The following is a 22,860-nucleotide window of genomic DNA, read 5'->3' as shown; positions in this document are numbered from 1 at the left end:
TATATAAGAAAATGATATTTATACTTTCTTTCAGAAATGTTTTTTATTAAAATATTTCTATGCTTTGTATTTAATGTGTTCAGTGAGTAAAATAAAAATATGTTGCTCATTGTCCACGCCTTTCATGATTATTACATGTGTGTCACACAGTAATTTAACTGTCTGTAGACTCAGTGTCACGAGCAGGAACAGAAAGTAGGAGTATCTTGTTGGACCACACTTCAAATATTGACATTGCTGATATCACTATGGTCCAGCAGAGGGAGCTCAATCCTCAAAATGATAATACTAACAAATCCACTCAGAAGAATCAGTGTTTTTCACAGATTTCTGAAACTATGGGGGCAAAGGCAATCTTTTTGGACAACTTTTTTATAACAATTTTGCCATAAAAACAACACATAGATATTTTAACAGTACACTTTCATCAGCATAGGAACTTGTATTATAGGAAGCATAAATTATAACTTAACTGTATCATTGTTGTGTTCCACTTTTTTGTTTTGCTCTACACAGGAAGTATAACAAAACATGACAATGACAAAACAGGCATACTCGTTTTTACGAATGGAAAATTTTCACTTCATTTTTTATCAAGGAAAGTAACTGTAACAAAAAAAAAAAATAATAAAAAAAATGGAATGCTCTATGGAACAAGGGAGGGGCATAACAAGTATGACAAGTGAACACTGCTTACCACACCTTTTTTGGCTTTGTATTACAATACCTGTCCTACTGCTCCATACACCGACTAGGCAGCAACGCTGTAACATATCAGTGAATATTCTTGTAATAAAATGGATATAGAGAAACAGAAGGAAAAACTAGAGGAGGAAGATGAAGAGGAGAATGATGGACTGGCATGGCTTCTGCGGATTGACAGTTCAGATGTGGCACCCTCTCCCATGGACACCAACATCACACAGTGCAGGTGACTGGTTTGGCACAAACTGGGTGCTTCAGATCCGGCTTGTCCTGCATTATTGGGAACAAGAAACAGCGGTAAAAGAATAGATACAGGAATTAAACTGAGAAGACCTATCAAAATTTGAAAATGTTTAATAATCGCCATGGCAACCAAAGTGAGATGTATGTGCACTATGTAACTTCTCTGGTGGAGGACCTGCCATGGTGCCTCTGGTTTGTCTCCATGGAATTGCTATATGCAGAAACTTCTACTCATGATTTATCTGTTTTAGAAATAAAAACTACTACTGAAAACCATAGATAGGTTTTAGTTTAGTTTTAGTGCCATACTATGGAACTATTCAGGCAAAAAAACAAACAAAACACCTTTCTGGAATCAAGCAGATGGGGACCCTCAGCCAGAAAAGTTACAAAAAGTACCTTCAATTTAAACAATAATATGACACATTCTTAAGTGAATGTGGAATGAGGTGATTAAACAACAGTGTTGGGAATAACACCATTTAAGTATAAGAGCATTAGTAACGTGTTATTGTTACCAGTAACAAGTAATCTAACAAATTACTCTAAATACTCTTTCCTCTGCTGAAACGTGCCTTGTTATTTTACTGAGTCTCAGCAGAGGTGACAGATCAGGTGACAGATCAGACTTTTCTCTTTCCTCTTATTCAGAGGAGCTACAAAGTTTTTCCTTTGTTTTGGGAAGTAAACAAGACCGAGAAGAGGGATTACAGACAGTGATTTCTTGAAAAACAAGACCAATCAGACGCAGAGCTAGGTGGTCATAAAGACTTTCGTGGCATTTCATCGGTTTAGAGCTGGCACGTGGTCGAATACTGCTGTTTTTGACATACATGAGGAAAATGCAGATTCTTGTGGATTATATGAATATACAGTTTGGTAAATGTGCTGTTTGGCCCCAGTTTGCTGTGTAAAAGGGACAGTATTTTGCCCTGGTTGTTGTGACTGTACAGTTGTGAGTCAGTGTTAGTGATTTGAGTTCTGTAGAGGATAGTATCTTATCTTAACGCTGGGTCTGGATGCATTTGGTGATTACAGGACAAATAAGGCTGAATATAGCTCGTTTTTACTTGAAAAACAGTTGGGGTGTATTTTTGAGGATTCTTTTTTTTTTTTTTTTTTTTTTTTTTTTTAGTAATTTAATAGTTATTTATCTGGCAAGTAATTACTTTAATCACACTGTAGTGCAATTACTAACATATTTTTGGGGCAAAAGTAACAGGTTACTATAACTAATACATTTTTTGAAGGATCTTGCCCAATAATGTTAACAGGGTGGGTTCTGGCCTTCAGGGGGCCCTAAGAAGAATTTGCCATTGGGGCCCTCACCACGTCAGTGCCACATGTTCATACTTGACAAAATTAAAATTAAAAATGTATTAATTAATCTTAAACAGTTGTAAAAAGACTGAAAATTCTAGACGCTCACAACAGACTCACAACAGCAATAGCCACAAGTATAACAGATTTCTGGTGCATTTGAATGTGTTCCAGTTGACTAAAGTGGGCTTACATTTACTCCACTCAAGAAGTACAAACTAGTGATCCATGTTAGAGGATCCAAGTCTGGACATAACATCAGATTTATACATTTCAGATCATTCTGAAGGACTGAACATTAAATAATGCACAACATCTGTTAACTTCAAAGAACAGACAGCAAAAAGATGATTTTAGGATCACATTATTTTGATGTTCATTGTCAGGTTTTGGATGTAGAGGTGAGTTAGGAGACATCAATCATACAATAGCATACAATAGCATACAATACAATACAATACAATACAATAGCATACAAAATTAGCAGAGATTTCATATAAATGCACATATTACTGCTGTAACTAAAACTCTTATTTGACAACTCATCTCTCAGCTGAGCAGTGCACTGTGACCAGTTTGCCATGAGCAGTGTGCCATGAGCAGTGTGCCATGAGCAGTGTGCCATGAGCAGTGTGCCATGACCAGTGTGCCATGAGCAGTGTGCCATGAGCAGTGTGCCATGACTAATGTGCCATGAGCAGTGTGCCATGACCAGTTTGCCATGAGCAGTGTGCCATGACCAGTTTGCCATGAGCAGTGTGCCATGAGCAGTGTGCCATGGCCAGTGTGCAATGAGCAGTGTGCCATGACCAGTGTGCCATGAGCAGTGTGCCTTGAGGAGTGTGCCATGAGCAGTGTGCCATGACCAATGTGCAATGACCAGTGTGCCATGACCAGTGTGCAATGAGCAGTGTGCCATGACTAATGTGCCATGAGCAGTGTGCCATGACCAGTTTGCCATGAGCAGTGTGCCATGACCAGTGTGCCATGAGCAGTGTGCCATGACCAGTTTGCCATGAGCAGTGTGCCATGAGCAGTGTGCCATGGCCAGTGTGCAATGAGCAGTGTGCCATGACCAGTGTGCAATGAGCAGTGTGCCATGAGCGGTGTGCCATGAGCAGTGTGCCTTGAGGAGTGTGCCATGACCAGTGTGCCATGAGCAGTGTGCCATGACCAGTGTGCAATGAGCAGTGCGCACTGTGAGCACTGAGCTCTGAGTAGAGGTGGTCATAAAGAAGCACATTAACTGTTCGGAAAATTAAGCTCAGCTTTAATCACATGTGACTGACGCATGAATGACAAAAATACTTAGGATTAAAGGTTTTTATACTTCATACAGAATAGCGCAGTGCTTGTGTTTATGATAGTAGCATGCTAACGTTGCTAAGTGGTGCTGGTGATTATTTGTTTCTTCATGTATTGTAACTTATTTAAATTGACAAACAAAGCTGCTACATAGAGCTGGTTCAGAGCTTTTAAAAGGGGTACAGCATGTCCATATTGGTGAAAGTGTGGCCGTTGTAAAAGTAAGACAACACTTATTGTTATGCTAATAGTGGCTCATTAGCAGTTAGCTCATTAGCAGTTAGTGCAGAGCTCAGGTTGCAAGGACAAAGTGTAAATATTAAAGTCAGGTGCTTAACTAAATAAATTATATTGGAATTATATCTAACTAGAGTGATTTCAGTAGAATTTTAAAGCCTCTGCTGCCTCAGCGCACCTGGCCCCTAGCTACTGGAAATAAAACACATCTAATCATTTTATAGGAATATTTAGACTAGTATAAACACTCGAGCACCATTTAGTAATAAATAAATAAAAACTTTCCAATCATTATTTTCAATATAAATGTATGAGCTCTTGGGGGCCCCTCTGGTGGCCTAAACATCTGCTTAGTCTGCTTACAGGCTGTGCCGGCCCTGACTGTTAATCAATAATGTGCGCAGCAAAGAGCTACCTGAGAAATTACGTCATCTTAATTTCCACCACAAAATCTCAAATAATAGTCAAAGGGTTTATAGTAACAGGAAAAACCAAGCATATAAACACACAAGACAAGATGTGAAGATGTATTCTACAATTGTGTGGAAATCATGGATGATCTTCATGGAACCACCCGTAGCCCTGAGTGTCAAGTTGGCGGTGCACTATTTTAACTTTGATAAAATAATAAATGATGATCTGGTGGATATCCTTTTGTTTTCAGTCTGTATCTGGATGGACAGGATGGTAAGTGCACTCTGGAGTTTTCCCGAGAGCGCGTGTTTAAAGCTGCCTCCTGTGGTGATGCCTCACAGCTCCAAGGTCTACTGGAGTTTCTGACAGTTAACAACAAACGCCTCACCAGCCCTGAGTTCATAGGCTAGTACACCAATTTCATCTGACACTCTCTTTTTGGATACATTTATAAAAAGGATATATATATATATATATATATATATATATATATATATATATATATATATATATATATATATATATATATATATATATATATATATATATATATATATATATATATATATATATATATATATATATATATATATATATATATATATATATATATATATATATATATATATATATTTTTTTTTTTTATTTTTTTTTTAGATCAGTCCAATGGGAAAACAGCACTGCTTAAGGCCTTGTTGAACCTAACAGAAGATAGAAATGACACTGTTGAAGCACTATTGGTCATTGCAGAGAAGACTGGAGATTTACAAAAGTTGGTCAATGCACCCTACACAGACTGGTGTTACAAAGGTGGATAGCCAAAAATGCAAATGCAAATAATGTGGGCCTTTACTCATGCTTCTTTTAATAATGTGTGAGACAGGGCAGACTGCTCTGCATGTGGCCATCGAGAGGAGGAGTCTGGACCATGTGAAGCTTTTGGTCGAGAAAGGAGCAGATGTACAGGCCAAAGCCAATGGCAAGTTCTTTCAGCAGAATGAAGAATTTGGGTTTTATTTTGGTGAGTTCTTAATCTTGATCAGTCACTGGTCCTCAGATCCTCAACTAAAACAACTTGAAATTTGAACTCTATTCCAGGGGAGCTGCCTCTGTCTCTGGCAGCCTGCACCAACCAGCCTGAGGTGGTGTCCTATCTCCTGGACAACCCTCACAGGCAAGCCGATGTGACAGACAGAGACTCCGATGGCAACACTGTCCTGCACACTTTGGTGGTGATCGCAGACAACAGCCCTGAGAACACAGACATGATCGCAGACATGTACGACAAGATTCTGACTGAGCACCACATACTGCACAGGGACAGCCCTGTCCGCCTGGAGGACATCAAGAATAACCAAGGACTCACACCTCTCAAGTTAGCCGCCAAGCTAGGCCGGATAGGGGTATGTGTGAGGTTCAGAGAGTGGCACTGTCTCTGGCTGTGGTCTGATGTGTGCTTTTTGATTGGCAGTTGCTGAAGCATATGCTGCACAGAGAATTTCTGGACAAAGAGTCTCGCCCTCTGTCCAGGAAGTTTACTGAATGGGTGTATGGGCCGGTGCACTTCTCTCTGTATGACACCAGCTCCATCGACACGGATGAAGACAACTCTGTGCTGGAGATCATTGTGTTTGGCAGCAAAATCCCTGTGAAACATTCAGACAGTATTTTGTTATTATATGTGTGTGCTGTACTTCAAAGATAATTGGCTTGTTACTGTTCTATCTTAGAACCGCACAGAGATGCTGCAGTTGGAGCCTCTGTGCAGTCTTCTGAAAGACAAGTGGGAGCGCTTTGCCTCCAAACTTTTTCTTTTCAACTTCTTGGTTTACATGGTTTTCCTTATCATCTTCACCGCTGTGGCCATCAACAGGAAGGAGGGGAAGGTAAGACATGAGAATGTGATGACATTGGATGAAGAGGTTTCAGTACAAATCAGTGTGTGGCCCACAGCCCCCGTTCCCCATCGAGGATGTTCCTGATGACTACCTGCGCAGCACTGGACAGGTCATCAGTGTGCTGGGAGGACTCTGGTTCTTTTACAAATCAGTGAGTAAATCCAAAACTCCTCTGTAGGATGTCCATGTTAGTTATATGAGCTGTTGTGGTATGAACAGATATAATGTGTCTGACCTGCAGGTGGTTACTTTCAAGAGGAACCCTCCCAAGTTCAGCAGTCTTTACACAGATGGATTCAGTGACATTATCTTGTAGGCTGTAAGATTGGTGTGGGTCATATAACAGTGACTGACTGACTGACTGAGGGCTATGTGTTTCTCTCAGTTTCCTCCAGGGAACTCTGCTCGTGCTTTGTGTTCCTCTGTATGTGAGTGGACTCAGGGAGTACGTGGGACTGCAGGTCATCTCTCTGGCTCTGTCCTGGGTCAACACTCTGTATTACGCCAGAGGAATCAAACAACTGGGCATTTACAACGTGATGATGCAGAGGGTAAGAAAGACCAAGTCGAGCTGCAGCATTTGACATGAATCTTAATCTTGTTGTCTCTTTGTAGATGATCCTCAGGGATATCCTGCACTTCCTGTTTGTTTATGCTGTTTTTCTCTTTGGCTTCTCAGCTGGTTGGTATTCAAATTAATTCTAAATATAGAATGTAGTAGACATAAAATAGGCTAAGCTTTGTTGAATAACGGACTTCTGATCTACTTAAATACAAATAAAATGCTCATTACTAATTGTTGCCTTGTATGACATGGTTGATTACATTTCTCCTCGTTTTTCTTTTCTCTAGCTATTATGTCACTTATAAAAGATGTCCCGCCAGAGCCATATAACGGGACAGAACCTGTGGTGGTGCATCCTCTGGACCCATGTGAAAAACCATCTTACAATGACGTACGCTTCACCATTCTGGAGCTGTTTAAGTTCACTATTGGCATGGGAGACCTGCAGTTCACTGACCATGTCCAGTATAAAGAGGTCTTTTACATCCTGCTCATCCTGTACATCGTGCTCACCTACATCCTGCTGCTGAACATGCTCATAGCTCTAATGGGCAACACTGTGGAGAGGATTTCAAAAGAGAGCGAGAACATCTGGAACCTGCAGGTCAAACCATGCTTTTCTATTTGTCATAACAGCTCAACTTATACTCAAATACAAAGAAACAAGCTGGAGGTTATGTCTGTATAGAATCCCTTACCAATTAGGCCTCATATGGTAACACACTTTAAACTGTTACACCAAACAAAAACAAAACATATATGCATGTACATTTTAATGAATTTAATTTAATTTTATTTTATTTTATATATGTTTCTTCATTTCAGAGGTCCCATACAATTCTGGACATGGAGAGGACTCTCCCGACGTGTATCGTAAACAAATTGCGCTCTGTGGTGTCAAAAACTGTTAGTTTCAAACATGATTGGGACAAAGGTCGAAGATTTATAAGGTATTTTTGACCGCACAATAAAAATAACTCTCTCTTCTTTACTAACCAAGTTGATATGGTTTGCACATACTGTGGAGGGAATCATTTCTAACATCATTTTTACAGTGTAACCCTCAGTTATTATTGCATTTACTGACAAGCTCCATTGACACTCTATTTACAAAACTAAAACTAGTTACTCAAACTGAGTTACTCTGGTCTCAGGGTGGCAGAGACTCACTGGACCCAGTGGCGATCAGATATGTGTGTTGATGGAGAGGAGGACCCGGGAAGTGGCATCCTGCAGGCCACAACATCAAACAGTAGGTCACCCCTCACATGTATACGCCAAACTCCACATGCACCATGGCACACACATGCAGGCATAACATACCTGCAGCTACATGTGTGTACCAACAGCTTCACTTACACAACATGCACTTCTGGACACATTTCATTACACTGCGTGCTATGTTTTTGCAGCTGACACCAAAGAAACTTGAGCAGAAAATAAGGCAATATATTCCAAATCAGGCAGCCCTGCTGTACATGCATGGTATGATTTTTTCTCATATCTCCTACTGCATGACAGCATGGGCCCAGGCAGCTAACTCAGCCACAAAGCGCATTGGTTCTTTGTATAACCAAGCAATCAAAATTATGGATCGAAAGCCAATCCGTTTTCATCATTGTCACATCCTTAAAAAATATAATCTATTAAGTTTTGAAAGTTTTACTAGTTTATGTTTTCTTAAATTATGTTTTAAGTGTATTCATAACTTGGCCCCAGAACCACTCAGTATATTTATACAAAGACTAAACAGCACCAGAGTGACAAGAGGCACCATAAACAAGAACTGTAAAATCCCACAACGCAGAACCTCTTTTGGACAGTCCGCCTTTTCATATCAGAGCTGCAAACTGTGGAGCTCACTGCCCACTGAAATAAAAAACATTTCTGAGTTGAAAATGTTCACTTCTAGGGTTAAGAACTGGCTGAAAATGAGTCAAAACTGTACCCACTTGTAAATAGGTAGTATGACAGTTGGTGAGTGAGAGAACGTGTGAGTGTTGAATGTATTTTTGGGCACTGATGTATCTATTTTAAGGGGCAGGTGTTTTAATATATTTTGCATATTGTTGAATTGTGGAGAAGCCCAACCAGGGACGGGAGTTGAGAATTAGCTCTCGCTATAAACTCTATATGCATCACATCAGCTGCAATGTTCATTTGTAACTATGTCAGATTGCATTGTCCCTGTCAAATAAATATATAAATAAATAAAATAAAAACAGTCTAAAAGTTTTGTGCCAGTGGTAGATTATTACACCACATGTCACGTATTATATCAAAGTAGAATATTTTTATTTGAATTATGTGAATTGAATTGGTATTGCTATAACAAGGAGCAAATCTTTCAAGGAATCCTTATAAAACCCACAAATGTCACACTGTAGGAGATATCTAGAAAAACTGTACAAAATCCTGACATGTACAGTTGAGACCAGAAGTTTGCATACACTATATAAAGACACATTTGCTTTTTTGCTCACTGTCTGACATGAAATCAGACTTTCTAAATGCCAGAATAATGAGAGAAGGATTTTTTAAGACAATTTTTCATGACGTTCTTCAAAGAAGATGTTTACATACATTTCAGTAGTATTTGGTACCATTGCTTTTGAACTGTGTCTTGGGTCAAATGTTTTGGACATCCTTCCAGAAGCTTCTCACAATAGTTGGCAGGATTTTTTGGCTTATTCTTCCTGAAAGAACTGGTGTAACTGAATCAGGTTTGTAGGCCTCCTTGCTCGAACATACCTTTTCAGGTCTGCCCATACATTTTCAATAGGACTGAGATCAGGGCTTTGTGATGACCACTCCAAAACATTGACTTTGTTATCCTTAAGCCACTTTGTAACCAGTTTGGCAGTATGCTTTTGGTCATTGTCCATTTGGAAGACCCATTTGTGCCCAAGTTTTAACTTCCTGGTTGATGCCTTGTGATGATGCTTCAGTATTTCCATATAATGTTCTTTCCTCATGATGCCATCAATTTTGTAAAGTGCACCACTCCCTCCTGCAGCAAAACAGCCCCACAACATGATGTTGCCACCGCAGTATTTCACAGTTGGGACAGTGTTCTCAGGCTTGTAAACTTCCCCCTTTTTCCTCCAACGATGCTCCTTATGGTCAAACAGTTCAATTCAGTTTTAGTTTCGTCAGACTACAGGGCATGTCTCCAAAAATTAAGGTCTTCATCCCTCTGTGCATATGTAAACTGTAATGTGGCTTTTTTATATTTCTTTGAGAATGACACAGTCTTACCAGCTTCAGCCTGCATCTTCACAAGGTCTTTTGCTTTTGTTCTTGAGTTAATGTGCACATTTTCAACCAAAGCATGTTCATCTCTGGGACACAGAACCTGTCTCCTTCCTGAATGATATGATGGCTGGACATTCCCATGGTGTTTATACTTGTTTGTGCACAATTGTTTGAACAGGTGAACGTGGCACCTTCAGGCATCTGTAAATTGCACCCAAGTATTAATGTTACCGACAAGTTCTATTTTTGTTCTTGGCCTTGCCTCCACCCAGATCCACCCACCAGCTGATGAGCCGCACCTGGCTAAATGGTAATCAGTCGGGGGATAAAAGCCTGGAGCCGCCACCAGACCAGTGAACAGTGAGTCCTCTGCTGCAGGGACTTTAGTTGATCTTCAGTTATTTATGGATTATTTTTGTATTATCCAGTTGTTTAATTTGTACACTTTTTTTGTAAAAATAAATATTGTTTATCATTTTGGACACCTCTCCATGCTCCCATTTTTATTTTACAGCCGGTTTTACATCTTTTAGTTACTTGCCATCTCCCTAGATCAAGTGGCTCATAACAAATTGGGGGCTTGTCTAGAATGGGAATGTAGAGCATTTTTTGGGAATGTGTATGAGTGTGGCTGTGTGTGCACACTGGTCGGGTGGCGTTATGGTTTCCTTTGTTTCTGTATAGCCTGCACATTTTTGTTTTATAGACACATCCCAGATTAGACTATGGGAGTGTCCGGCTTGTGCAAGTCCGGCTAAAGTAAATTAACCAAACCAATTCTCCTCCTGATGTCTTGGCTCATTTCTTCTGACTTTCCCATGATGTTACACAAAGAAGCAGTGTGTTTTTTTTATTTTATTTATGCACGCACAGACAGCCACATACTGTACAGACTATATGTGAGTTGTTTCCTCATAGGGATTTGCACATCACAACATGCAGCAGATACAAGGAGTTACACTGTTGGTAGGCACCCACATCACCTTATGCTTCTCTTTCATGTTTCAGGGAACAGATGGCGCCTTCGCCCATTCGTGGACCGAATAAGAGCCAGACAGCACCAGCCTTCAACAGTCCAATCCTAATGCTGCTCACATCACAGTACCATCAGAGAAGTTGCCGTGTTGAAGCTGTACACGGGTACATTCAAGATCCTCACATAGTATCATGTCGTTCAATATGGCTGCAATGATTAAATGACTAATCGTGACTAGCCGACTATAAAAATATATACCTCCAATTATCCAGAAGCCGTATTTATACAAGTCTATACCAGCAACACCGTCCATCTCGATGGGGTAGGCTGGGCTGATCGCTTGAGAAAGAGCCCCATCCTGACTCTCTGCCCAACCTCCACATCTATTCACATCATCAATAAATATCTTTATCATATACCATTGTTGTGGCGTGGTCATTGCTGGTGAAATAATGGTTATTTGCAGCCCTATTGTTGAATAAATATCCATCCATCCATCCATTTTCTTCCGCTTTGTTCAATAAATATTTGCTATCAAAGTAGATATCATATCAGTCACATCAATTGTCGTAATACTTTAAGACCTCAAAATAAAAGTTTTACTTTTTTACCATTATGATTACATTTACTATTTGTGCATTTCATTTCTCCCTTCCTCTTTTCCTAACTTGGGGTTTCTTGAACGGGATTAATACAATTACTCGATTCTGCATTTTACCACAAATGTGGCATTAAGTGGAATTCAAACTAGCTTGAAATGAAGTATCAAGCATAGTGATTTTCTTTCCATACAGTCAGTTAATTAAAAAAAAAATTAAGCTAGATTTATACCCAAACAATCCTTTCCATTATAAGGAGTTTATCCAAAAAAATCCAGTTAATTTAATTTTCCATTGTGCATATAGGTTAGTTTGATAAATATGCCAAAAGGGAAAGCAGTATGTAAACAACAGGTGAGGGGAGGGGTGGAGCATCACCACAGCAACCAGCCTTTGTAACACTACACCTGACGAGGTGTTGTCTAAACACTTGAGACATGTGACCCTGAAAAAGCATTTCTGTGAGAGATTATGGAGGATCAGCAGTGCTTGGAGGTAGCGGCGCAGGAACAAAGGCACAGCCTGGACTGGCTGCTGGGAGGAGAGCCCCCTGACACTCTGCCTATGGACACCATCGTCTCTGTGAGCAGGTGAGCTATGACCTCATCCGGGCGTCGTTTACACATTTGACCCACAAACCTTGATTATGGATATTAAACAAAGAGGAAACTATTCAAATTTTTTATATATATATATATATATATATATATATATATATATATATATATTTATATATATATATATATATATTTATATATATATATATATATATAAATATATATATATATATATATTTATTTATTTATTTATTTATTTTTTTACTGTAGCTTTCAACATACATTGGTCTGGTAATTTCATCCTCATTGTTTCTGTCTATAAGCACATGATTTATATGACATAGTGCAGTGATCAGGCAGTGTACTTGCAGTGGTGAGGCAGCACTGTTCAGCAGAGAGCTGGTGTTTGGTGCTGCTAGTCGCGGTGATGTGTCTCAACTCCGAGGTCTGCTGGACTTTCTCACAGCCACCAACAAACGTTTGACCAGCCCGGAGTTTACAGGCCAGTACATGATGTACTATATGATCTCTCCCACCCTCTCTCACTCCATCACCTCTAATTATCAACAGGTGCTTTCCTTAGTCACTGGTTTGTTCTACTGAAGTCCAAGGCTTTCTCTCAGTATGTAGTATTGCGAAACATCTATGAACTATATGATTTATTTGTCTACTTCATATTGATTTTTATGTCAGCCTTGCTCTCAAGGCAATAAGCAAAGCTGCACAATTGATTTATTTTACCACATGACAGTATATGGTCAGTGAATACAACCTGGGTAGCCATTTGAAACTCTCCATCTGCTCTACACAGCCTGGTTCTGCTCCTGGCAAAAGGAAGACTTGCGTCCCTTAAATGCAGCAATAGCTCCTTTTCCATATTGCATATTGGTTGTCATGGTTCCCTTCATGATGTAGGTCTCAAAGATTCGTGAATAGGAGGTAGAGGGAGGTATTTTATTCTAATTCAGATGTACCCAGAAAGGCAGAAAGATGGCTAGCCAGCCTGGGAAGTGATTGTTGATCTGGAAACCTTATCCAAATAATTTTGTCCTTTTTTAATCAAATAAAATCATGTAATGTATTTTTTGTAATGTTCCTAACAGAGTCCAATGGGAAAACAGCACTGCTGAAGGCCTTGTTGAACCTAAAGAATGATAAAAATGATGCCATTCGAGTGCTCCTGGACATAGCAGAAAAAACAGGAGATCTAAAGAAATTGATCAATGCATCCTACACAGATAATTACTATCACGGTAAGTGACATTAAAGTGATTCTAAAATCCTGAGCAAACTCACCTTTTCCTCAGTTGTAGAATATCCTTGTATAGTTAAGTACAATCTTTGTGATATTTATGAGTTCACAAAGCAAGTATCCATCTTGAACTTCTAATGCTGCTGCATTTGAGCTTGAATCCACCAGTGGATTGAACCAATCCTAGAACAGCATTATAGTATGGGGCAAAGGCCAAAGGTGAAGTGCCCAAACAAACCAAAATAATAACAACACCAACCAACATACATAGGCTGCAATATATTCTATTTTAGCTTATATACCAACAATTTGGTGTGTGAAAGAACAGTTTTTTCCTCTGAACTAGGTTTAGCTAAACTTTCATCTTACTACCAGGCTTTAAATCCCAGATGCCACTGTGGGAATATCCATTTGTACATGTTCATAACTTCAATATGTTAGCGACGTGCTGATATGTCGTGTGAGACAGGGCAGACTGCTCTGCATGTGGCCATCGAGAGGAGGAGCCTGGACCATGTGAAGCTGTTGGTCGAGAAAGGAGCAGATGTACAGGTCAAAGCCAATGGCAAGTTCTTTCAGCTGAATGAAGAATCAGGCTTTTATTTTGGTGAGTTCCTAAACCTGATCAGTCACTGATGCTCAGATCCTGAAGTAAAACCATAACAAACTCTTTTTACAACAATAAGTCAGGAGTTATAATTACCCTGTCATGTTTTGGCTGCTAGCTGCGAGGCATCTTCAGTACCAGACTTGGTGTCATGCTACTTGTCAGGTGTTTTTACTTAGCAGCCGAAAAACGGCAACAAGGAAATTACATATTATTATATTTATCTTTAGTCTTCCCCAAGGCGTTCCCAGGCCAGCCGAGAGACATAGTCCCTTCAGCGTGGGTCTTCCCCGGGGCCTCCTCCCGGTGGGACATGCCCAGAACACCTCCCTAGGGAGGCGTCCAGGAGGCATCCTAAGCAGATGCCCGAGCCACCTCAACTGGTTCCTCTCGACGTGTAGGAGCAGCGGCTCTACTCCGAGCTCATTCCGTGTGACCGAGCTCCTCACCCTATCCCTAAGGGGTGCCCGGCCATCCTGCGGAGGGAACTCATTTCAGCCGGTTGTATCCGCGACCTTTCGGTCATTACTCAGAGCTCATGACCATAGGTGAGGGTAGATTGACCGGTAAATCGAGAGCTTTGCCTTTGGGCTCAGCTCCTTCTTTACCACAACGGACCGATACAGTGACCGCATCACTGCAGACGCTGCACCAATCCGCCTGTCAATCTCACGCTCCATCCCTCCCTCACTCGTGAACAAGACCCCAAGATACTTGACCTCCTCCACTTGGGGCAGAGACTCACCACCCACCTGGAGAGGGCAAACCACCTTTTTCCGGTCGAGAACCATGGCCTCGGATTTGGAGGAGCTGATTCTCATCCCAGCCGCTTCACACTCAGCTGCAAACCGCCCCAGTGCCTGCTGCAGGTCTTGGCTCGAAGAAGCCATCAGGACAACATCATCCGCAAACAGCAGAGATGAAATCCTGTGGTTCCCGAACCAGACCCCCTCCGGCCCCTGGCTGTGCCTAGAAATTCTGCCCATAAATATAATGAACAGAACCAGTGACAAAGGGCAGCCCTGGCGGAGTCCAACATGCACCGGGAACAGGTCTGACTTACTGCCGGCAATGTGAACACTAGAGGTAAGATCGGGCCTAAAAAATCCAGCCCGACCCGACCCAGGCCCGCGGGTATTAAAGCTCGACCCAGCCCGAGCCCGACCAATTAACTTGATTTGCAGGCCCGAGCCCGAAGCAAACCCGAAATTTCATATTTTATTTGTGAGGATAAATAAAAAAAATAAAGAACCAAACAAAGTTAAACATGCGTAAAAATAAGCCTACTAATAAAAAACCTTCGCCACTAACTACTGAAAATGGTCTAAGGTCCTGACAGCAAAAGTCCACGCACTTGTCTGTGATGGCCTGCTTAGCGCGAAGAGGTGCGGTCTTTGGGACAAATGATAATATAGATGTTTGACGATCATCACTTTTGCCAGTACAGCTGTTTAAATGCCTGCTCAGCGTCGAGGTGCCAGTCTTTTTGCTCTCGTATGAAAGCAAAGCGCCACATTTACTACATTCAGCGAAGCCAACGCACATTTCTGTAGCATTTTCAACAATCAATTTCAATCAATCCGGTGCGTGTTTGCCTTTTCAGTTCCCCTGTCTTTAGTTTATCCTTTACTTCTTGCTGCTCCATATCAGGGATACCAGGTCAAAATAGATGCGGACTTGCGGAGGGGAAGAGTATTAAGAGGGCGGCGTTCACGTGCGCAGAGTATGCTCTGGCTCTGCGGCTCCTGTTTAGTAGTTAAATAGCAATTACCTTACAGCGCCTTCTCTGATTTATCCAAATTATTTTTTTTTTATAACAAGTATTCCTAAGTTTAGTATCCACACATTGTTTTAGTATACATTTTTATAAACATATATTTATTTTAAAAAAGTCAGGTAGAGAGAAGCCCGAGCCCGACCCGACCCGAACGTAATGATTGACATTTTAGGCCCGACCCGGCCCGAAATTCGGGTCGGGTCGGGCTCGGACTCGGGCTCGGGCTTAAGATCTTACCTCTAGTGAACACAGCTCCTGCTCCGGTCATAGAGGGACCGGAAAGCCCATAGCAAAGAGCCCTGGACCCCATACTCCCAGAGCACCCCCCAAAGGACACCACGAGGAACACGGTCGAATGCCTTCTCCAGATCCACAAAACACATGTGGACTGGTTGGGCAAACTCCCATGAACCCTCAAGGACCCGATGGAGAGTATAGAGCTGGTCCAGTGTTCTTACGACCACAACTACGAGCAGCTGCATTGACAATAGAGGTGGAGAACATGGCCCACTCACTCAGAATCCATGTCCCCAGCCTCCCCCGGGATCAGGGAGAAGCTCTCCCAGAGGTGAAAGTTGAAGACCCCTGTGACAGAGGGCTCCGCCAGACGTTCCCAGCAGACCCTAATGATGCGCTTAGGCCTGCCAGGTCTGTCCGGCTTCCTACTCCGCCAGCGGATCCAACTCACCACCAGGTGGTGATCAGTTGACAGCTCAGCCCCTCTCTTCACCCGAGTGTCCAAGACACGCGGTCAGAGGTCAGATGACATGACTGGTGTCACGTGCACCAATGGACACCCTTGTGCTCGAACATGGTGTCTGTTATGGACAAACTGTGACTAGCACAGAAGTCCAATAACAAAACACCACTCGGGTTCAGATCGGGGAGGCCATTCCTCCCAATCACGCCCCTCCAAGTGTCACTGTCATTACCCACATGGGCATTGAAGTCCCCCAGGAGAACAACGGAGTCCCCGGTTGGTGCACTATCTAGTACTCCTCCCAGGGACTCCAAGAAGGCCGGGTACTCCACACTGCTGTTTGGCCCGTAGGCCGACACAACAGTGAGAGACCTGTCCCTGACCCGAAGGCGCAGGGACGCGACCCTCTCGTTCACCGGGGTGAACTCCAACACGTGGCGGCTGAGCTGTGGGGCAATGAGCAAGCCCACACCAGCTCGCCGCCGCTCCCCGTGGGCAACGCCAGAGAAATGGAGAGTCCAACCTCAAGGGGTCTCAAGGAGTTGGGTTCCAGAGCCCAAGCTGTGCGTGGAGGTGAGGCCGACTATATCTAGCCGGTAACGCTCAACCTCCCGCACAAGCGAGGTGACATTCCATGTCCCCAGAGCTAGTCTCCATGTCTGGAGATCCGGTCGTCGAGGTCCCCGCCTTCGACTGCCGCCCAGATCTCTCTGCACCCGCCCCTCATGGCTCCTCTCACAGGTGGTGGGTCCACGGGAGGAATGGCCCCACGTCGTTCCTTCGGGCTGGGCCCGGCCACCAGGCGCTCGCTGCCCAGCCCGGCCTGGCTCCAGGGTGGGGCCCCGGTAACGCTGGCCTTGTTCTTTCTGTCTTCATGATGGGCTTCATAAAACAAACAAAAGTTGATGAATGTAAACAGACAGCAAAATTAACAATTTTGAATTAATAAGAACTAAAACAACTTGAAACCTTTGTTCCAGGGGAGCTGCCTCTGTCTCTGGCAGCCTGCACCAACCAGCCTGAGGTGGTGTCCTATCTCCTGGACAACCCTCACAGACAAGCCGATGTGGCAGACAGAGACTCCGATGGCAACACTGTCCTGCACGCTTTGGTGGTGATCGCAGACAACAGCCCTGAGAACACAGACATGATCGCAGACATGTACAACAAGATTCTGACTGAGCACCACATACTGCACAGGGACAGCCCTGTCCGCCTGGAGGACATCAAGAATAACCAAGGACTCACACCTCTCAAGTTAGCCGCCAAGCTAGGCCGGATAGGGGTATGTGTGAGGTTCAGAGAGTGGCACTGTCTCTGGCTGTGGTCTGATGTGTGCTTTTTGATTGGCAGTTGCTGAAGCATATGCTGCACAGAGAGCTTCTGGACAAAGGGTCTCGTCCTCTGTCCAGGAAGTTTACTGAATGGGTGTATGGGCCGGTGCACTCCTCTCTGTATGACACCAGCTCCATCGACACGGATGAAGACAACTCTGTGCTGGAGATCATTGTGTTTGGCAGCAAAATCCCTGTGAGACATTCAGACAGTATTTTGTTATTATATGTATACACACTCATGTGTACAGTTGTGTTTGTGCTACTGTACTACAAAGATAACTGACTTATTCCTGTTCTGTCCTAGAACCGCACAGAGATGCTGCAGTTGGAGCCTCTGTGCAGTCTTCTGAAGGACAAGTGGGAGCGCTTTGCCTCCAAACTTTTTCTTTTCAACTTCCTGGTTTACATGGTTTACCTTATCATCTTCACCGCTGTGGCCATCAACAGGAAGGAGGGGAAGGTAAGACATGAGAATGTGATGACATTGGGTGAAGAGGTTTCAGTACAAATCAGTGTGTGGCCCACAGCCCCCGTTCCCCATCGAGGATGTTCCTGATGACTACCTGCGCAGCACTGGACAGGTCATCAGTGTGCTGGGAGGACTCTGGTTCTTTTACAAATCAGTGAGTACAATGTGTTCAACACAACAAAATACATATTTCCCATATTTGTTTGTAGTAATTTCAGAGGTTATATATTTGAGTTTTTGTGTTTGATGAAACATTTATCTGTACCCACAGGTGGTGATCTTCAGGAAAAACCCACCAAAGTTCAGCAGTCTCTACACAGATGGCTTCTGTGACATTCTCTTGTAGGTGCTGTTGTCATGTTTGGGTTGTTGGGCTGTTTAGTGGCTGATGAGCTGTGTGCTTCTCTCAGCTTCTTCCAGGGCACTCTGATCCTGCTTTGCGTTCCTCTGTATCTGTGTGGACTCAGGGAGTACGTGGGACTGCAGGTCATCTCTCTGGCTCTGGCCTGGGTTAATACTCTATATTATGCGAGAGGAATCAAACAACTGGGCATTTACAGTGTGATGATGCAGAGGGTGAGAAACATCCAAAACATCAACATCACGTTCTTCTCTTTACATAAATCTGAATGTTCTTTGTCATTGTAGATGATCCTCAGAGACCTCCTGCACTTCTTGTGTGTTTATGCTGTCTTCCTCTTTGGCTTCTCAGCTGGTAAGATTATAACATGCGTCAATCAATATGTTATTTTAATGTCACTTCCTTGTACCCCACAGATGGAATTTTGAAACAGAAAGATTTGTATTCATTGTAGTCCTGATTTTTGTTGTATCCACCATTGTTACCAATACAGCTAAATTCAGTTCTTTGTTTTAACCAAATCTATATGCTCTTCACAGCTATAGTTTCTCTGATTGAAGAGAACTATCCTGCTGATGAAGAACACACCAGCCGTTCCAAGGCCCTCGGTAGGGGAGTTAGCCCAGAGATGATTCTTTGTGAAAAACCCTCATACAACGACTTTAGCTTCACCATTCTGGAGCTGTTTAAGTTCACTATTGGCATGGGAGACCTGGAGTTCACTGATCATGTCCAGTATAAAGAGGTCTTCTACATCCTACTCATCTTCTACATTGTCCTCACCTACATCCTGCTGCTGAACATGCTCATAGCCATAATGGGCAACACTGTGGAGAGGATCTCCAGTGAGAGCGAGAACATCTGGAACCTGCAGGTGCACATTTGTCATATACACAGTGCAATAGTTATTGTCAAGAAACCTGACCGTCTTTGCCTTTATCTAAACATGCACAGAGATCCCTCACCATTTTGGACTTGGAGAGTTCTCTGCCACAGTGGCTGAAGGAGAAGCTTTACTCAGGAAAGTCCAAAATCATCATCAAGCCTAACATAAATAAGGAGCAGAGCCAAAGACTGTTACGGTACGGCACTTTCACTCCTTAGAACTTGACCGTGTACAGACTTCTGTCACAGGTAAGTCTTTATTAGGAAACAACAAGCTCAGGTTTGATTTTTGTGCACTAAAACTCCTAAAAGCTCATGAAATACATACATAAAGGAAATGCAGAAATAATGTGTGATATGACTGTGACTGTCTGTGGTCTATGCCCTGGTGCATCTGCTAACTTGGTAACTCTCTTGCTAACTGCTTTTCAGAGTGGAGGAGGTGAACTGGACTAAGTGGCGCTCAGACCTTCATGTGTTTCAGCAGGAGGATCCTGGGGGCCACATGACCACTGAGCCCCAGTCCAAAGGTTGTTCAGGCCGACCTGCATTCATTTTATTAAAGAGACAAGGTTCCTAATAACTGTAAATTTGTTTCTCTCAGGAGGACCCCAATGGAACTTCAACCTTTTTAAAGAACGACTTTGGCGCCGAAATAATCAGTCACAAGGCTACAATTTTCCAACCATTTAACAACAATGCTCACCAAAGTGAGTAGAGTTATTGTCATAATCATGTGTCCTTCTTACAGTAGCCCTGCCCAGCTCAGCCCACGTATATACTCTATGTATTCAGTAGAGGATTTGTAGTGTAGTGGAAATGCAATATTAATCAGAGGAGTCTATAGCAGAGCCAGTATTTCTAGAGGCTGAGAGTCAAATGAGTGAGGCCAAGAGTGTCTGTAAGGTACTCTATGTAAGATTTTGATTTTTTAATTTCATTAACTAGACCTATTTGTGTCTCAAGATGTGGCATTAACATGCTCAAGCAATTGTTATGCTGATTTATTTTTAATTACAAAATCACTGGGCATGATGTTCCATTTATTTATGTTATAATTTGGTGTTTTGGTTCTCAAGATGATTTTCCAATCAGAAAGCAGAAGGAGGCTCAGATAAGTGTCTCATTTAGGTTGCCATTTTCAATGCTGAAATCCCATTATGTTAAACCTAAAAGACTCGCTAATCTGAATCCTCAGTATGTAACCACCAGCACCTGCAGCAAATAATTCATGATAGTGCTAGTGCAGCCTCTGCAGGTCAGTGAGTGAATTCTGGAGGTTATGAGCTTTCACATGAGGCATAGCCTGTCCATATAGGCCTACTGAGAATGTGTCCTCTAAATGAAGGATAAGGCACTTTTTTCACAGTTGTGCTTGTAGTGTCTTTTGTAGTCTATTTTTGAAACAGTAAGAAGACAGTTAGACTGCATGAAGTCCCTAAAGGATCACGCTCTCTATGAAAATAGATTCAGTGCATCATAATATTTACTTATAAAATGTTTTCTGTGGTTTGTAATAGCGTCTATACAAAGTGTATATAAAGATAATGGTGGTGTAGTGCAAAGAAAGACTCCAACACTTAAAAAGAATGAACTGTATTGCAGTAAGTTCAGTTTCATTTGTTTCAGTTACATTAAACCCATGCCATGTTTTTGAAATGTTTGAAACTTTTTTTATATATACTTTATAACAAAAATTATCTTTTTTTTTTTTTTTTTTTAGGTTGATTGTATTTTACAGTCTTAAATAAATCTGTCCATCACACAAATTTGTATATATACTGTTCACACATACAAAACTCAGTAATAGTTTTTCTATTATTCAGGTCAGGCATAGATTGAAGTTCACAGTTAGGGACAGAGACATTGACAGAAATAGCACATAAACTCAACTATCTGGATCTGGCCCTGGCTGTCCCCAGTGCTTCAGTATATAGCTTACCACTGTGAGCTCAGGTCCAGCCAGAACAGTAGAAGATCATGCTGAGGGCTACATACGGTTTGGACATGCAAAGGAACACAAGGGGGCACAGCTAACGAGACACATTTAAGAACAGTCCGTCACGGACATCCTAAGAAACCCCAATCTTGTCAGTGCTTACAGTATAGAGTATAGAGAGAAATATGTTGACCAAAATATGTTGTAAGCAAGTATATCAATAAATGCAGTTGTACAGTTTAAATTTCACTCTCCAAGGGTGTGTTTACACTTGTCCTGGTTTGAGTCCAGGTTAGTCCTGGTGTACACCTGATTTAGTCCTGGTTTACATTTGGATTACCGGTAGTTCTGATCTAGTTCTGGTTTAGTTCCAGGTTTAGTCCTAATTGGATGTGTTGTGTGCAGAGGTGGGAAGAGTAGTCAGAAAATGTACTCAAGTAAGCATAATATTACTTTTAGATATATGGCTCAAGTAGAAGTAAAACCCAAATAATTACTCATGTAGGAGTAAAAAAGTATTTGTAGAAATTACTACTTGAATACTAAGTGAAAACAGTTTGGATGTAAAATGTATTTAAAAAGGGATTCATCATATATAAGTTAATATAATCAGAACGATGCACAAATTAGAATGAAATTACAAAAAAAACAAAAAAAACCACAAAAAAAAACACATCTTAAGATAAAGTGTAATAATAATAATATTAATAATAAAGTGTAAAGTGCAAATGTTGTAATGTTGTTCATATAATGCTTTGGTCACAACAGAATTACTGTGTGTGTGCAAGTGTGAACGCACCCTAATAGCGGCATTAATAACGGCATTATAATATCAAACCTCTAAGTAAACAGACTGACTGTAAACATGCTTCTGACACTAACCTGGAGACGAACCCACACTGAAGCTTAGAAGCGACTCCAGTGTTAAACAATATTCAGTATTGTAATATTGCACAATTGACCGATAGCTGCAAATGAGAATCTAAATAATATGGCCGTATATATTTTACTACAGTGCTTCAAAGCTGTGAAAGGCTCATTTTACAAAAATAAAATACAAAAGGAAAGTTGGTATCAAAATCAGGTACATTTGTCCAAGATATCTTTTTCCAAAATCTTACAAAATCTTAAAGGGTTTCCTAATTGAATTGTACATTTAGCTTAGTGGTCCATTCGGAAGCCCTTACACAGATTTAAGAGCCAATAAGTCCGTCAGTTATGTGCCTGAGAGAGCTTCTTTGTGATTGGCTCTCCTCTTTTCATCTTTGGAAAAACTGCACTACAGTAAGTGCTGAATCAGGACAGACACATTTGAACTCAGCTTGACAGAACAGTAGTGTGCCTTCAGATGGAGAGAGTGAAGAGTACACTCACATGTGTGTACATGTACCTGTTAAAGTGGACAATTGTACCACATTGTGTTGCGGTAAAAGCAGAATACTAGTTATGAAACATGTTT

At 41.8% G+C, this 22,860-nt stretch overlaps 1 protein-coding gene across 3 annotated transcripts; it reads left to right on the top strand.

Moving 5' to 3' along the window:
• Window positions 1-718: 718 nt before the first annotated feature.
• LOC117380637 (transient receptor potential cation channel subfamily V member 1-like) lies at window positions 719-22,759 on the top strand. Of its 3 annotated transcripts, none has more exons than XM_055225976.1 (15): window positions 719-931; window positions 4,475-4,630; window positions 13,176-13,327; window positions 13,796-13,933; window positions 17,391-17,695; window positions 17,764-17,940; window positions 18,052-18,207; window positions 18,275-18,370; window positions 18,488-18,558; window positions 18,627-18,792; window positions 18,865-18,931; window positions 19,117-19,451; window positions 19,532-19,659; window positions 19,895-19,992; window positions 20,067-22,759. In XM_055225976.1, exons 1-15 carry the CDS (start codon window positions 798-800, stop codon window positions 20,153-20,155), a joined length of 2,268 nt encoding a protein of 755 aa, XP_055081951.1. In that variant the 5' UTR covers window positions 719-797; the 3' UTR covers window positions 20,156-22,759. The 3 variants fall into 3 exon arrangements, with proteins under 3 accessions (XP_055081951.1, XP_055081952.1, XP_055081953.1); XM_055225977.1 differs by lacking the exons at window positions 13,176-13,327; window positions 13,796-13,933; window positions 17,391-17,695; ... (8 more) ...; window positions 19,895-19,992; window positions 20,067-22,759 and adding exons at window positions 4,882-5,034; window positions 5,108-5,245; window positions 5,323-5,627; ... (8 more) ...; window positions 7,842-7,939; window positions 10,951-11,421 and having other exon boundaries at window positions 724-931; window positions 4,475-4,629; XM_055225978.1 differs by lacking the exons at window positions 719-931; window positions 4,475-4,630 and adding exons at window positions 11,976-12,107; window positions 12,446-12,576 and having other exon boundaries at window positions 13,178-13,327.
• The last annotated feature ends 101 nt before the right edge of the window (window positions 22,760-22,860 follow it).

The sequence above is a fragment of the Periophthalmus magnuspinnatus genome, chromosome 13, assembly GCF_009829125.3.
Source record: "Periophthalmus magnuspinnatus isolate fPerMag1 chromosome 13, fPerMag1.2.pri, whole genome shotgun sequence".
NCBI lineage: Eukaryota > Metazoa > Chordata > Actinopteri > Gobiiformes > Gobiidae > Periophthalmus > Periophthalmus magnuspinnatus.
The sequence above is the reverse complement of the archived record's forward strand: the minus strand, read 5'-3'. Positions and strand labels throughout refer to the sequence as shown.

Excerpts from the sequence above, each read along its gene's own strand:
- LOC117380637 (XM_055225976.1), top strand. The coding sequence starts at position 798 with ATGGATATAGAGAAACAGAAGGAAAAACTAGAGGAGGAAGATGAAGAG. Across the intron at positions 13,934-17,390 it reads AGAATCAGGCTTTTATTTTG|GGGAGCTGCCTCTGTCTCTG; the intron begins GTGAGTTCCTAA and ends CCTTTGTTCCAG. Across the intron at positions 17,696-17,763 it reads CCAAGCTAGGCCGGATAGGG|TTGCTGAAGCATATGCTGCA; the intron begins GTATGTGTGAGG and ends TTTGATTGGCAG.